Source organism: Notolabrus celidotus, chromosome 21, assembly GCF_009762535.1.
Source record: "Notolabrus celidotus isolate fNotCel1 chromosome 21, fNotCel1.pri, whole genome shotgun sequence".
Lineage (NCBI taxonomy): Eukaryota > Metazoa > Chordata > Actinopteri > Labriformes > Labridae > Notolabrus > Notolabrus celidotus.
Window position 1 is genome coordinate 5675933 of NC_048292.1, and position 14125 is coordinate 5690057.

General features: G+C 43.6%; 1 protein-coding gene across 2 annotated transcripts in view; it reads right to left on the reverse strand.

Moving 5' to 3' along the window:
• magi2a (membrane associated guanylate kinase, WW and PDZ domain containing 2a) overlaps positions 1-14125 on the reverse strand; it is a 330301-nt gene that overhangs the window by 6003 nt on the left and 310173 nt on the right. For both annotated transcript variants that reach the window (XM_034674120.1, XM_034674119.1), the window contains exons 18-21: positions 12342-12558; positions 9494-9719; positions 8813-8965; positions 3465-3603 (exon numbers count right to left, since the gene is read on the reverse strand). In XM_034674120.1, coding sequence (XP_034530011.1) covers positions 3465-3603; positions 8813-8965; positions 9494-9719; positions 12342-12558 — 735 coding nt within the window. The remainder of the gene's footprint in view (positions 1-3464; positions 3604-8812; positions 8966-9493; positions 9720-12341; positions 12559-14125) is intronic.

A 14125-nucleotide genomic window follows, 5' to 3' on the forward strand; every position in this document is an offset into this window, starting at 1 on the left:
CGACGACTATATTTAAAAACAGGATAACAGGAACACGGAGACCGAGCATGTTCAGCTCCATGACGCTGGAGGAACTCTCTCTGAATATTTTACATTAAGTTTTTGAAATATTTCAAACACTTGAAGGGAATTTAAAATCATCTCAGGTCATGTTGTGTTAATCTTTTTCTTTCTACCTCAAGCAATAGTTTTAAGACGACTAGCATAGTATTTTAGTTTTTAAAGCTCTGAATGGTCTGGCCTACCCCATATAACTGACCTTGTAAGCCCTTACAAAAATCTCCAGGCCTTTGAGGTCTTCTGACACTGGTCTCCTGGCAGTTCCCTGGTCAAAATATAAGCTGAAGGGCGACCGCGTTTTTAGTGTCAAGGCCAGCATCTCTGGAACAGCTTCCCCTCCTCAATCAGGGCCGCCCCCCTCTGTCGACTCTTTTAAGACTCGCCTCAAAACACACTTTTATATTTTAGCATTTGAGTCCTCTAGCCCCGAATAGGTCCCAATCCCTAATGATGTGCTTTCCTTGTTGTGTGTTTGTCTCTTTTTGTATGTATAGTACAGCACTTTGGTCAGCTTCTGCTGTGTTTTTAAATGTGCTTTATAAATAAATTTGACTTGACTTTATTTCCAAAGGTGAGCTACGTGAGTATTCAGAGTCACAGTCATGGACTGTAATGTTCAGCTATGATTTGTGGTTCTTAAATAAACAAAGTAACGCTACTCTTTCATCTACAGGTTGTATTCAGGAGTTTTAAACTCACCTCAAACCATCCAAATCCTACAGGTGCTTAAAGAGTAACTCCAAACTGACATAAAAAGAGGACTTTTATTTTTAGATAGAGGCTGAGGAGACTTCCTGGTGTCTGTAAAGAGTCTACTCCAGTGGATGTAGTGAGTGAATTAATCCTGTTATCATCTTTCTGAAGTTCTCACAGCGTTTAGAAAAGTGTTTCCTGAGGGTGCATTTCAAACGTTTATAAAGCACAAACACGCAGGCACACAGAAACATGCACACGCTCATGACCACATGCTTTGATGCAACAACATCCCCTTTTTATATTCCTGATTTAATACTCTTCATTTTGCACCCAGCTGTTCCTAAAAAGCACAAGAACCTAAAAAATAGCCTGCTCTTTCCAACATTAGTATGCTAATGTTTTAAATAGCCACATTAATCAGCAGAGATGATTTGCATAACCTTCCAGTATGCAAATGGAGCGCCTGCAAACTACGAGTGATAAAAACGCAGAATGGAGCCCACGCGGAGGAGAACATGTGGGCCGAGACGCTGCTGCTGCTGCTTTTAGGCAGCGTGGGGACACAACACCAAAGATCTGTGCTGATGGAGGACTGCGTCTGTTGGCTGACCGCAGTACGACTCCCTCTGTGCATATCTGCTCCTCAAGGCAAGACTTACAAAGGCTTCCACACAGAGAGAGTAATCTCAGGCTGGAAACAGGGTGACACCAGAAAATGACTGAGCCCTCTATTTCCTGTTTCTGTGTTTAAAGGCTGGAGGGGGACCGTGAAGGCCAGACGCTGATAAATGTGTATCACTGGGGCTTCAGTGCCATGTGATTCCCCTCAAACAGATCTGTTTTATCCTGCAGAAAGTAAGCCTCATGTTGGTGCAGAAGCAACAGGAGTCAGTGAAGCATTGCACTTTTATTACCCGTGGTGTCACGAGAATAAATGTCCCCTTCTGGACTCAATTTAAGCTGCGCCAAGATCTCACCGGGTAAAGAATCTGCGGGTGTATTTCACCTTCAGCTCTCGTTGCTGACTCATTGGGGGAGCTTTAAAGGCAGAGACTAACAGCCAATGAAGAAGAGCAGACAGCTGTAGTTCCTTGCGTGGCCACTGGGGGCTGGGACCAAAAGTGAGTCAGGCTCCATCAGACCTTATATAAAAATGTTCATCTTTAAAGCAGAACATGTTTACAGCCTGGTGCAGACAACTTGTTGATCTGGGTCATGGGGGCGTGGTCAACTGAATGGCAGGTGGTCATTTTGGTACCGTAGGTTGATAACATGAAGATTTATATTATATCTTTAAGCACCAAACACAACCTTTGAGGGGTTTATGTTTTGTGTTCTATTAGCTAAGTAGAACATATTTTTAATTATATATTTTCATAAAATTTCGCAACTTCCTGTATTTCAGTCAGACAACTCACGTTTACTTCAGATAAAGTTTATTGCAGCATAAGTATTGTGTTTGGCATATGGACTCCAAACCTCATTACTCCTCGTAGATTATTGAAATGCTGACATTGAGGAGTAATGAGATAAGACTAACCCCCTGGAGCCCGCAGGTGGAAGCCGGGGGGGAGGTGGGTACAAAGTTTGCACACAGCACTGAGCAGGACAGCAGGATCACTGGCAAAGCAGAGACAGGAAGTCTTGCAGCTTAAATAGAGTGCCAAATGAGAAGATGTTGAGATCAGCTCATAGGGAGGATGAATCAGCGCAGCTCGAGTTGTCTGCCTGAACTAGCTTGCAGGTGGCGCTCCATAATTATACCGATTTATACAAGGTGTGACATTTGTACATACCTTTAAATTTGAATTTTGAATTTTCTACTTTTTTTATATATATATTATATTATAATAATTCAAATGAATTATTTATATTTTCATTAGATTATAATATTTTTAATTTTATTAATTTATCTATTATTTATCTATTATTATTATTATTATTATTATTATTATTATTATTATTATTATTATTATCATTAGTAGTAGTAGTAGGAGTAGTAGTAGTAGTAGTGGTATTATATATATAAGACTATAATATTTGTATTTATTTTCATTATTATTATTATTATTATTATTATTATTATTATTATTTTCTTTATGTGTACTCTTATGTTTTCCAACCTTATTCTAGTACTACTACTTGCTACTATGTCTGTATTGCGGAAACAACCAAAATTCCCCCCCAGAAAGTATGATCTTATCTCATCTCATCTTATCTTATCTTATCTTATCTATCTTCTAAACATGCATCACAAGCGATCACATCAGTAAACACAGCAAAGAAAGCACAGCACAGAAAGCAGGGTTAAGTGAAGAGAAGAAGGTTGGTATGGTCACAAACCGTGTCTTTAGAGTGGCCCGTTAGGAAGAAATATGGGGAGCCATGCTTGTCACTTTTCATGCACATGGAGAGACTGGAAGATACCATTCCTATAGAAGGGGAAGTAACAACCTAGACCAATCAATTAGTGATAGGTCACTGAAATGGACAGAAGATAGACTACTGTTAGTCGAGAGAGAAGAGACAGATCATTAGTTTATTTAAACACAGAGAGAAATAAAGAATACCTCAGGTACAGAGATTAAGAAGACAGGAGAGCTAACATGAATACAGATGAACAGAATCATGTTACAAAATGTGAAGTGATATAAAGACAGAGAGATCAGTCAGAGATGAAACAGAGACACAACTGTGTGAGTACTTACCGTACTCTGGGACCTGACCTGTCCCCCTTTTCAGCAGGAGACGAACCCGCCTGCCTCCAGACTTGATCAGCTCGATGGCCCTGGCGTGGGTCATGTCCCGGGTGCTTTCTCCATTGATCTCAATGATTTGGTCTCCTACCTGGAGTCAGGAAGTACAGAGAAGAGGAGGGATATGAACTCCTTCATGAGGGAGGAAGAGGGTTTTCAAGTAAGACCCTGCACCGGGTCAGAGCATGCACCATGTCAGTCTCGGTACCATGTCAGACCCTGCATAATGGGATACCCTGCACCGCAACAGACTCTGCACCATGTAAGCCTCAGCACCACGTCAGACTCTGCAGCTCCTCAGACCCTGTACCTCCTTAGACCCTGCACCTCCTTAGACTCTACTATCTCAGACCCTGCACCTCCTCAGACCCTGTCCCATCTCAGACCCTGCACCTAACAGACCCTGCACTATGTAAGCCGCTGCAACACCTCAGACCTGTACCAGGTCAAACCCTTCACTGTGTCAGACTAAGCACCATGTCAGACCCTGCACCATATCAGACCCTGCACCTCATCCGACACTGGACCACCTCAGACCCTGCACTGTGTCAGACCCTGCATCCCATCAGACCCTTAACAGTGTCAGACCCTGCGCTGTGTCAGTTCCTGCACCATCTCATACCATGGACAACCTCAGACCATGCACCACGTCAGACCCTGCACCGCCTCAGACCCTTTAGTGTGTCAGACAATGAACCATGTCAGACCCTGCACCTAGTCAAAACCCTGCACTGTCAGACCCTGCACCATGTCAGACCCTGCACTGCCTCAGACCCTGCACCATGTCAAACCCTGCACTGCCTCAGACCCTGCAATGCATCAGATCTTTCTCACGATGAAGATGGACTGGTTCGATTCACTTCCTGTTTGAATGATGAGGCGTTCAGGAGCTGAAGTTACTGATATTTCTTTGCATTTGCAGCATTTTAGCACCAAGTGAAGTGTGGAGTTGATTGACAGAAACTCTAAACAGAAAATAAATTAGCTGCCATATTTTACATAAACCTTCCAGTCGGGTTCAGAGAGGTGAAACTAGGATGAGCAAATTAATGAAGCTGCATGCCCGCTGAAGATTGAGTCAATTATGATGTGGCAGGTTTACAAATGAGCACAATACGACATGATACTGAATATTAACAAGCTTCTTTTATTACGTTCAACTCTAGAGTGATTCACAAGGATCAATATGGATCTATGAGTCTTCTATAATTCATCGGCTCTCCCAGGAGCTTCTGGTAATAAGCTGTTCCAGCCTTGAACCGGTGTCGGCTCTAATTCATTCAGCAGTAATTTCAACATGTCGTTTGGAGGGAGTTAAAGTGGACCCTCACTCATACGAGGACACTCTGATGAATACGAATAATCTGCCTGTTTCATTCGACCATAACTGCAGCAGCTGTGCTACAAGCTAACGTAAATATCAGCCGGACTCTCTCTCTCTCCTTCCTGTGAGCGCTCCGTGCTGTAACACGAGGACGAGCCAAACGTCAGTCCTCCTTCCTTCAACACTCTCTCAGCTCTTTAAGACTCGGCTCCCGGGCTGACTAATGGGGAGGATTCATGGGGAACGGGACAAAACATGCCGGCCCAATTACGCTAACAAATGGAAAAGTCCTCGGGTAATGGCCGGGGTAATTTGAAAGTCAGGAGCGGACTGGAGTCGGACAGAGGGGGGGAGTCATTAGGTGTCATTACAGTGGTCTGAAGAGAGGTGGAAGGCAAGACGGCAGGCTCATTAATCCTCACCTCCTAACAGCCGAGGAGAGTGATCTCCATTTTCATCTTTAATAGAGAGGAGAGCTGAATGGAGGCAGGTGAGCGCTGAGAACAGGGAGGACATGACTTGAAAGGAGTCGCTCGGACGCTCAGGCACAAATCAGTCTTTTCAGGAAGGTTAAACGTGCTGAGTGATGTCAGTAATCACCAATCACTTGATGCCATTTCCTTAAAAGCCTGCGCTCCCCTCCTGAACCTGAATACAGATCCTCGTTAAAGTTTAGTTTGAGGTCAAAATAATGTGGCTGCCGAGGAGGAGTGACTCGGAGAAATGCTTCAGAGACCGTGGGGAGCCGAGCTGTGCGATGGTGTTTGGTTTGTGCTCCTTAAAACATGTCAAGGAGCAGCACTCACATCCAAAGTGACAGGCATGTCAGAAGCCTTTTAAACACTGCCTCACATTTATTTAAGAGTGATGCAGATTGATTCCTCTCTGCGTGCGGCGCCATGGATCGAGGAGAGCGAGGGATCAAAGTGTTCCCTCTACCTTGTTCTTGGAAATCTATTCTGCAGCTCAGCGTGGAGCTGATTTCAGTCTCCTCCCAGCTGTGTTACTGTCCGACTCTTCATCTATAACTAATCACACTCAGTGGGGAAAGTTACGAGCACGCTTACTTGTATGTTATTTTAAAATCAAGTGGAGCGCTGTAATTACCAGATTAAAATTTTACCAACAACATAGGATGGAGTAATAAATACAGTGTGCCTTCAGGGAGAAGTCTGAGCCAGTGAAGAGAGGAAGTAATGAGTCTACATCTTGGAGCCTGCTCCTCTCTCTGCTGGAGGCGTGATGCCAGAGGCTACGTTAGCTGCTATTAGCATAATCAGTAAGTGATGAACAGCTGATCAGGAGGGAGGGACCAACAGAGGAGCGTCTGACTTTAACTCTGACTCAAACTAAAACAGTCAGACATGTTCCCCTCATATCTCTCCCTGCAGAGCTGGACGTGCAGAGACGGAGCCTCAGCAGATCCAAAGACTTGTCCTATGAATACAGGCAGGAGCACGTCTGTGAGATCCTCCTGCTCTTATAGGACTACCAGAGTTATAGTGCTGAAGTCCAGGACTCAGACTTGATAAAGACAATTTTTCATTATATAAGGGCCCGATAATTAAGTCAACCAGCGGACAGGTGTGTTCACCTGCAGACTGTCATCACGTCATCTCTTTATGTAGCTTTTAGTCATTTTTAATCATACGGTGTTTTTTATTTTCATTTTCATTTTCATTTTTGTTTAATCTTGATCTTTTTAGGGAGCCTTTTTAGCATCATGCAAAGGACTACAGATGTAAACTAGCCTTTTTACTAATTCGGGCATATTTACAAAAATGTTAATTAATATGCAAGGTCCTTTTAAGTGAAAAATAAATAAATGTGTTAACATTCTGTCTCATTCAGCTACCCATATATTGCCAGGAAAGAGCGCAGCAACATGTTTGATTGTTTGATCTGTAAAAGAGCGATGGAGGAGGAGATGGAGACGATCCTGAACTTTATGAGACATCTGTCCAGAAAACAAAGAGAGATGCTGGAGTTACTTACACTGTTGTTTCTGTTAGCAAGCTGCTAGCTAACAGTAGTGATCCAAGATCTTTGGTTGGTTAAAAATCTGACACCACAGAAGTATCGATGAGTGTTAACACATTTACACACGTCACACAGCCCTGTGACTTCAGTTCAAGTTCACACAGTGATGTCAGAGTAAAACAGCAAACATCCTAATGATTCCTCAGATCTCAACTCTGACTGTGACTCAGGTAATAGGGACTCAAATAAATGGAACTACACTCAGACTTGGATCTAGATAATGGGGACTAAACTTGGACAAAGGGTTAGATAACTGGCACTTGACTCCGACGTGGACTCACACAACTGTGACTTGAATCGGACCTGGACTCAGACTTGAATAGGACTTGACTGGAATTTTCTTTGGTATCTCAGACTGATTCTGACTTGAATGTTGGGGACTTGAGGCTTGACTCAGACATCATATTTAGAGACCTTACCACCATATATACCCCTTTTTGACCAAGGCAGTTTCAGGGCCGTTCGGTTCCAAAGTGACTCCAACTCTTTGGTGGTCTAGAACTGCGAATGGCTTACGTCAGGGGCGAGGGGCGGGGTTGCCGTGATCAAAAACACAAACCAAACGTGTTTCCACCATTGTCCTGCAGCGAAAAATTAAAGAGACTAATGGATTCCAAGGCAAAGCAGTGGTCGGCCGAGGAGACAAGCTGCCGTTGTCCGCCATTGTTGTTGTTGTGAGGGAAAGTTCGCGCTAGCACTGCTGGGAAAAGTGTTCACGTAAATCTGATGTCATGACGTGCCTCTTCTGCAGGCTTGAGCGGGTTGAAAAACAAACAGGTGCCATGTTGGTTCGCGAGTTCAACCAGCTCCGAACCAGCCAAGCCTGGAAATACAACCCGGCTTGGTCGAAAAGAGGTAACAGAGGACTCGACACTGCCTCTAATCTCTTTGACTATAAAGGTAACACCTGAGAGTCCCTTCAGCACCATGGACAGCTCCATGACTCATCAAACAGCACAGGTCGGGCTGCTGATGTTCAGAGTCATGGATACACAAACATCTCAGGTGAACAGGAAGGATGCAGTTTGATCTTTATGATAACAAGGAAGAAGGCAACAACCTCACATTACTCACTGATCAACACACCTGATCTCTCTCTGAGCTGATTCACAGGGTCACATTGAGGATGATGGAAGTGCCTGATTTTAACGAGTGATGATACAACAGTGGTGTCTACAAGAACAACACACCTCTCCTCGGGGTAAAAACATCTGAATACTTGAGCCACCTCAGATCAGACTCCACTTTAAGAGAGCTCTCCTCCTCCTTCTCCACCTGCATGATCACCCACTGGGCTCCATCGACCACACCAGTGAGGAGGGAAAGTAATGCGTCCCCTGAGGGCATTTTGCACAAATTATCTCTGACGGGTTCATTACAGATAAGAAATGTAGAACAGAAAGAGGCTATCAGCTGCAGACGTAAAGAAGGTGACAAAGAGAGGAGCTGCAGAGAGACGCGTTGGCCGTGAGATTCATTCTGTCCTGACACAAAGAGAGCTGCTGAGAAAATGAAAGCAGCACAGCACAGAGAGTAAATTAAGGGAATATCTTTCAGCTTTATTTGTTGTTACGTCTTCATAAACTCCGACAAGATGCAGCTGCTCTCTCTGACTGAGTCGTACAGTAGCAGCTATAGCTGCAGGGAGAGTTTAGTAGCTATGCAAACATTAAAGAGCAGCTGAAGTTGGCCCACTTAAACGATTCATCTCACTTATCTCTCTGAATGTTATCTGTTACTAAATGCCGAGGACAGATGAGTTTTGGGATCTTGGGCGGAGTTATTTTGACGGATTATTTCTCTGGAAAGTTTGTGTTGCAGCTCTGATATCATCAGACAATTACAGCGAGTGTCTGCCGTGTAATCCAGAAAGACTGGAAAGCAGCGTAACCTTTACAGGGATGGTAGTGAGCAAAATGACATCATCAAACTTTACCCGCATCCTGCCGTTTCGGATGGCCGGTCCGTCCTCGGCCAGTCGAAGGACAAACAGGTCCATCTTGTACTCTCGTCCTCCCCGGATGCTGAAGCCGAAGCCCTTCACGCTCTTCTCCAGCTCCACCGTGAAGAAGTCGAAGTCCTGCGCGAGCTGAGAGCAGACGATCAGACGTGATCAGATATGTCACTTTGAAATCTTAATCCCTGACTTCCTCTTAACTGGAAAATTATCTCACATTAGATCTACAGAGACAGCTTTAATAAGAGAGAGTCAGTTTGAACCGTAGCATGATGGGAAATACAGCTTATAAGTTCAACAACAGGTAATGTCGCACAGCTTTACAGACACACCAGAAGTAGTTTTAAAACCAGAGCTCAGTTTAAAGACACAGAGGCTCAGAGTTTGTGAGTGAGCCTGTTCAGTCCTGATCACAGATCTCTGTTAGACATGAGTCACTAATCTGAGTTAATCTGACTCCCCTCAGTCTAACTCAGTGATCTCAAAGAAGCTGAAACACTGCAGATTGGTGGTGAGCTGTGATAACTCTCTGTGTTTATGACTACGAGCACCAGCTTCCACATTACCCATCACCTCTTAATGAACTCTGGTTATCACAGCTCATCTCCTGAAACATCCATACTGCTGCCGGCACTCCAGATTCCAGTGACACATCCTTACCTGAACAGGTGGCATCCTGTACTCTGGGATGGTGAACTGCCGGGCGTCGGTAGCTAGCTGTCTGTAGTCGAGCAGCGGCGGGTGTCTGTAGTCCAGCGTGGGCGGCTGTCTGTAGTCGGCCACAGGGGGGTGACGGTAATCCACAGGTGGCTGTCTGTAATCTGTGAACGGCGGCTGTCGGATGTCGGGTTTCACATCTTGCCTGGCTTTGACCTCGGACCTGTAACTAACAAACCAGTGAGAGTGAAGGAACAATATCCATGAAGATTCAGTTCAACAGATTCACGTGGCGGCCATTTTCCTCTGATGTCATGCTCAGGACAGGAAACTTGCATGTTGTTGAAGGTTGTAGTGCTAAGCTGAGTGTCGTAAAGCCTCTAAGAGAAGGAAATCTAAAAATCATCATTATCTCACTTCCTGTTTTAATAACCAATGTGTTACCACAGCTAAAGCCAACATAACAACCACTTGTTAGCTAACAGTGCTTTAGCATTACGTTAGCTGGAATGTTAGTAGCTTACATTAGCCAGAACGCTAACTCCATGCTGACATCTTTGTTAGCTGGTAACTAAACTCCTAGCTAAGTCGTCATTTTCAGCTGGCAATACTATAGTAATTCTTTAGATAAATTACTAGCTAGTATTATGTTAGCATCCCATTAACAAGAAGTGAATTCAAGGATAACACTGTTTATGCTAGGAAGCTAAACTTCCCCATATGTATGGTGTTATCTATTATCCACATCTATGCTAATGCTCATGTTATCTGATTATTAGCTTGTAAGATGTAAATACAAATGCTAGCATTAAATAACCTACAGTATCTTCTAGCTAAGGTGATTGTACAATTAGCACAGAGGTAAAATCTAACCTAACATAAAATTAGAATCCCATTAGCTACGAGGTGACTTCCAGGATAACACTGTTTTTGCTAGGAAGCTAAACTTCCCCTCTGTATGGTGTTGTTCTTTAGCCACCTCTATGCTAATGCTCATGTTATCTGATTATTAGCTTGTTAGCTGTAAATTAAAATCCATACTAACATTAAATAACTCACAGATACTACCGGCTAGGGTTGCAAAAGGGTGGTAAATTTCCGGTAAATTTCCAAGGGAAGTTAAGCTGGAGAATTTTGGAAATATTCCAAACTGGAATTTATGTGAATTAACTGGGAATTGAGGGTAATTTAATGGAAAGGTATCATATCCCAGCATAAATATTTATTGTTATAAGCAGACATCCATCCAAAATAATACAATTAAAACTGATCAATATGTAAGTAGAACTTTATCAAGTGTTAAATTTCTTATTGAACAATCAATTCTTTCATTGAAGAACAAAAACATGAATGTTGAATTAAATATTACTCATCCCCCCGACCCAACCCATTCAAAAAAATTAACAAAAATGAATGCAAAGTGCACGTAGGGGGCGTGGTCTCAGTAGCCCTGTAGTTAGAAGTGTGCTATGTGCATGTGATTGAGGAATAGCATAGATATTCAACTGTACTTGCATGAAATCTGGTTGTTTTAGTCAGGGTTATGCTAAAATAGATTTTCCCCAACTATATTTAAGTTCCCTATTAAGAGCAAACCTTCAATTTAGTAAATTTGTGGTTTATTCCTGTTAATTCCCATGGAAAGTTTCCAACTTTGAAAATTCCCGGAATTTTGCAACCCTACTACAGGCTAATGTTTTTGTTCAATTGGCACAGAGGTAAACTCCAACCTGAGATAAAATTAGAATCCCGTTAGCTACGAGGTGACTTCCAGAATAACACTGTTTTTGCTAGGAAGCTAAACTTCCTCTCAGTATGTTGTTATCTTTGAGACACCACCATGCTAATGTTAATACTATTTTAAAATAGTTAGCTGAAAAGTAAATTTAAAGATTACATTAAGTTAGTATTTCATTAGGTAGGAATTCAACTCTTGGCTAGCATTATTTTAGCATCCCTCTTTATCCTGTAAAGTTACGTACCATAAAGTGTTATTAGCTTTTTATTAGCCTACTCTTTGTTAAAGCTTATACTATCTAGTAAATAGCTTTATGCTAACATCAGATGTTAGTCTTTCCAGATTCTCACTGTTCTGTCTTTTCATCAAGAAGCAGTGAAGCAGTGATGTTAACTTTGACGTCTGAGGAAAACGTCCAGGATGAGGATTTGGAGATTGTTGTCATGGTTAATTCCCAAGATGCTTCGTTTCTTGTTTATGATGCGCTTGGCGTGCTGTGAAATGATCTGCTGGGTCACTCTGCCCACAGAGACGGCTTGTTGTGGTTCGCCCTCACAGCCATTAAACACGACTTTAGTGAGGAAATTACACGTCCCATCAAATGTTTATAACACAAGAACACGCTGACGCTGAGCACAAAGAGGCCTGGATGCTTTAAAGCACAGGCGGTGACATTGTAGATTTTTGGACCCCCTGAAGTTGTTGTTAAAATATTCAACAGATCTCTCTATAAAGAGCAATTTAGGTAAATAATTCAGCAGTCCATAAGAGTTAAGTGATGTTATACAACAAACCAGGGAGTGGAGGAGGAGCATAAAGAGGACGAGACAAAGACATTAAAAAGAGAAACGTTAGAGAGACAAAGCGAGGGAAAGGTGAGAGACGCTAAAATGAGATGGAGAAAGTCAATCATACCTGCATCCTCAGAAGAATGAGTGTTGTGCCCCAGAGACAGATTCAGGGCTAGTTTATAAAAACGCTTCAGCGCCTCAGAAAATCAGCTAGAGGTCTGACAGCATGAGCACGAAGCAGCTTCCATCATAACTGTTTACAGCGACTTTAAAAGGAGCTGCCACGCTCTGTCGCCTGGAGTCCTGATAAACAGGGTCTTACCTGCTCTCGTGAGGGTAGGTCTGCGGAGGCGGGACTGGCAGCCCGGTCCCTGGGCTCTGGTGGGGCACGGGGTTGGCCTGGTTAACAACAGGGTTTGGTTCTGCGAGTGCCGCGTTGGGCTGGGAGGCCGCTGTGCCGGGCTGGTTCTTGGGGCTGTTCTGCTGGGCCAGGGGGCTCTGCTTCTCCGAGCTGTGCGCCGAGGGAGGGTTGCTGATCTCTGGGATTCAAAGAGAGTCACAACGTGTTTCTTTAAGCTGTACTCAACCTAAAGGAAGACTCCCTTCAGAGGCTTAGATCAGCAGGGAAAAGTCTCTGCGCTCTTAGCTTTGTAAACACTGAAGAACTCTGACCTTATACAGAAAATAAAATATTTACATATCCGGCAAACATGAAGCAGCATTAGCATGCAGCTCTATTTTTAGAGCCGACGAACTCCTGAGGGAGGTCTTTAGCTGCTAAATGCTCAGATATGTTTACCAGAAGCAGCAAGAGCCTCAAGTTCACAACGAGAGCGTGAGTGTGAAACAAACAGTCAAGATGTGGGAAGGGGGAAGAAGTAGAGCACATGATTCATGTTCACCACTCTGCAGACCTCTTTACTACTTTACTGGGTAAAACCAGTTTAGAGTCTCAAGTTAGCTAAAAGCATCAACAATCACCCGAAAATTTAAAGCTGATATTTTAGAAACTGTGTAATGTCCACATCTAGCTCTCCTGTTCTTCCTCTCCAGTGCGTTTCATGGTCTTTCATCAGCATCAGCAGCTGTGTCGGAATGTAAGAGTGGCATCCAAGGACTCGGCATTCTGAGCCACAAAGGCCAGACTGAAATGATCTAGTCTGTCTGATAACATCACCAGTTACCCTTTCGGTAAGAAGCGACTCCTGTCACCTAGCATCCCCAAAAGCTGCAGCATAACCACAGACTGACAAACAGCCAATCACTTACTTTAACTCTCCCTGTCCCATTAAAGTTACTAACCATGGACCTTTCTGGAGTCCCTGAGCTCCCTTGTCTTGTAGGTTCCTCTGAGTCTCTGTGGGCATGCCAGACTCCAGCTGCTACCACTCCTACTATCTCTCTCCCCTCTATCATCTCTCTCTCTCTCTCTTCATATCCCTCTATCCCTCTCTCCAACTCGGTCTCAGCAGATGTGTGTCTAACATGAGTCTGGTCCTGCTGGAGGTTTCTGCCTGTTAAAGGAAGTTTGTCCTTGCCACTGTAACTTGCTAAATTCTGCAAAGTGCTCTGCTCATGGTGGATTGAGATGAGATCAGACTGAGTCCTGTCTGTAAGATGGGACTGGATCTTACCCTGTCTTGATGTTGGGTACACTTGGGGTAACATTTGTTGTGATTTGGCGCTATATTATCAATCAATCAATCTTTATTTGTATAGCGCCAAATCACAACAAACTTTATCTCAAGACGCTTTTACAAACATAGGAGGTGCAAATTATGAACAGAGACCCAACACCAAGACAGGGTAAGACTCAGTCTGACCCCACCTTAATCCACCATGAGCATTGCACCTCGCCGTATTTAGCTAGTTACAGTGGCGAGGAAAAACTTCCTTTTAACAGGCAGAAACCTCAGGCAGGACCAGACTCATGTTAGACCGCCATCTGGAGTCTAGAACGTCCACAGCAGGAGGATGTCTACGGCAGCTCAGAGAAACCTACGAGACAAGGGAGCTCAGTGACTCCAGAAGGGTCTATGGTTAGTAACTTTCAATGGGACAGGGAGAGTTAAAATAAGTGATGAGGAGGTTGAGGGGAAGGGGGTC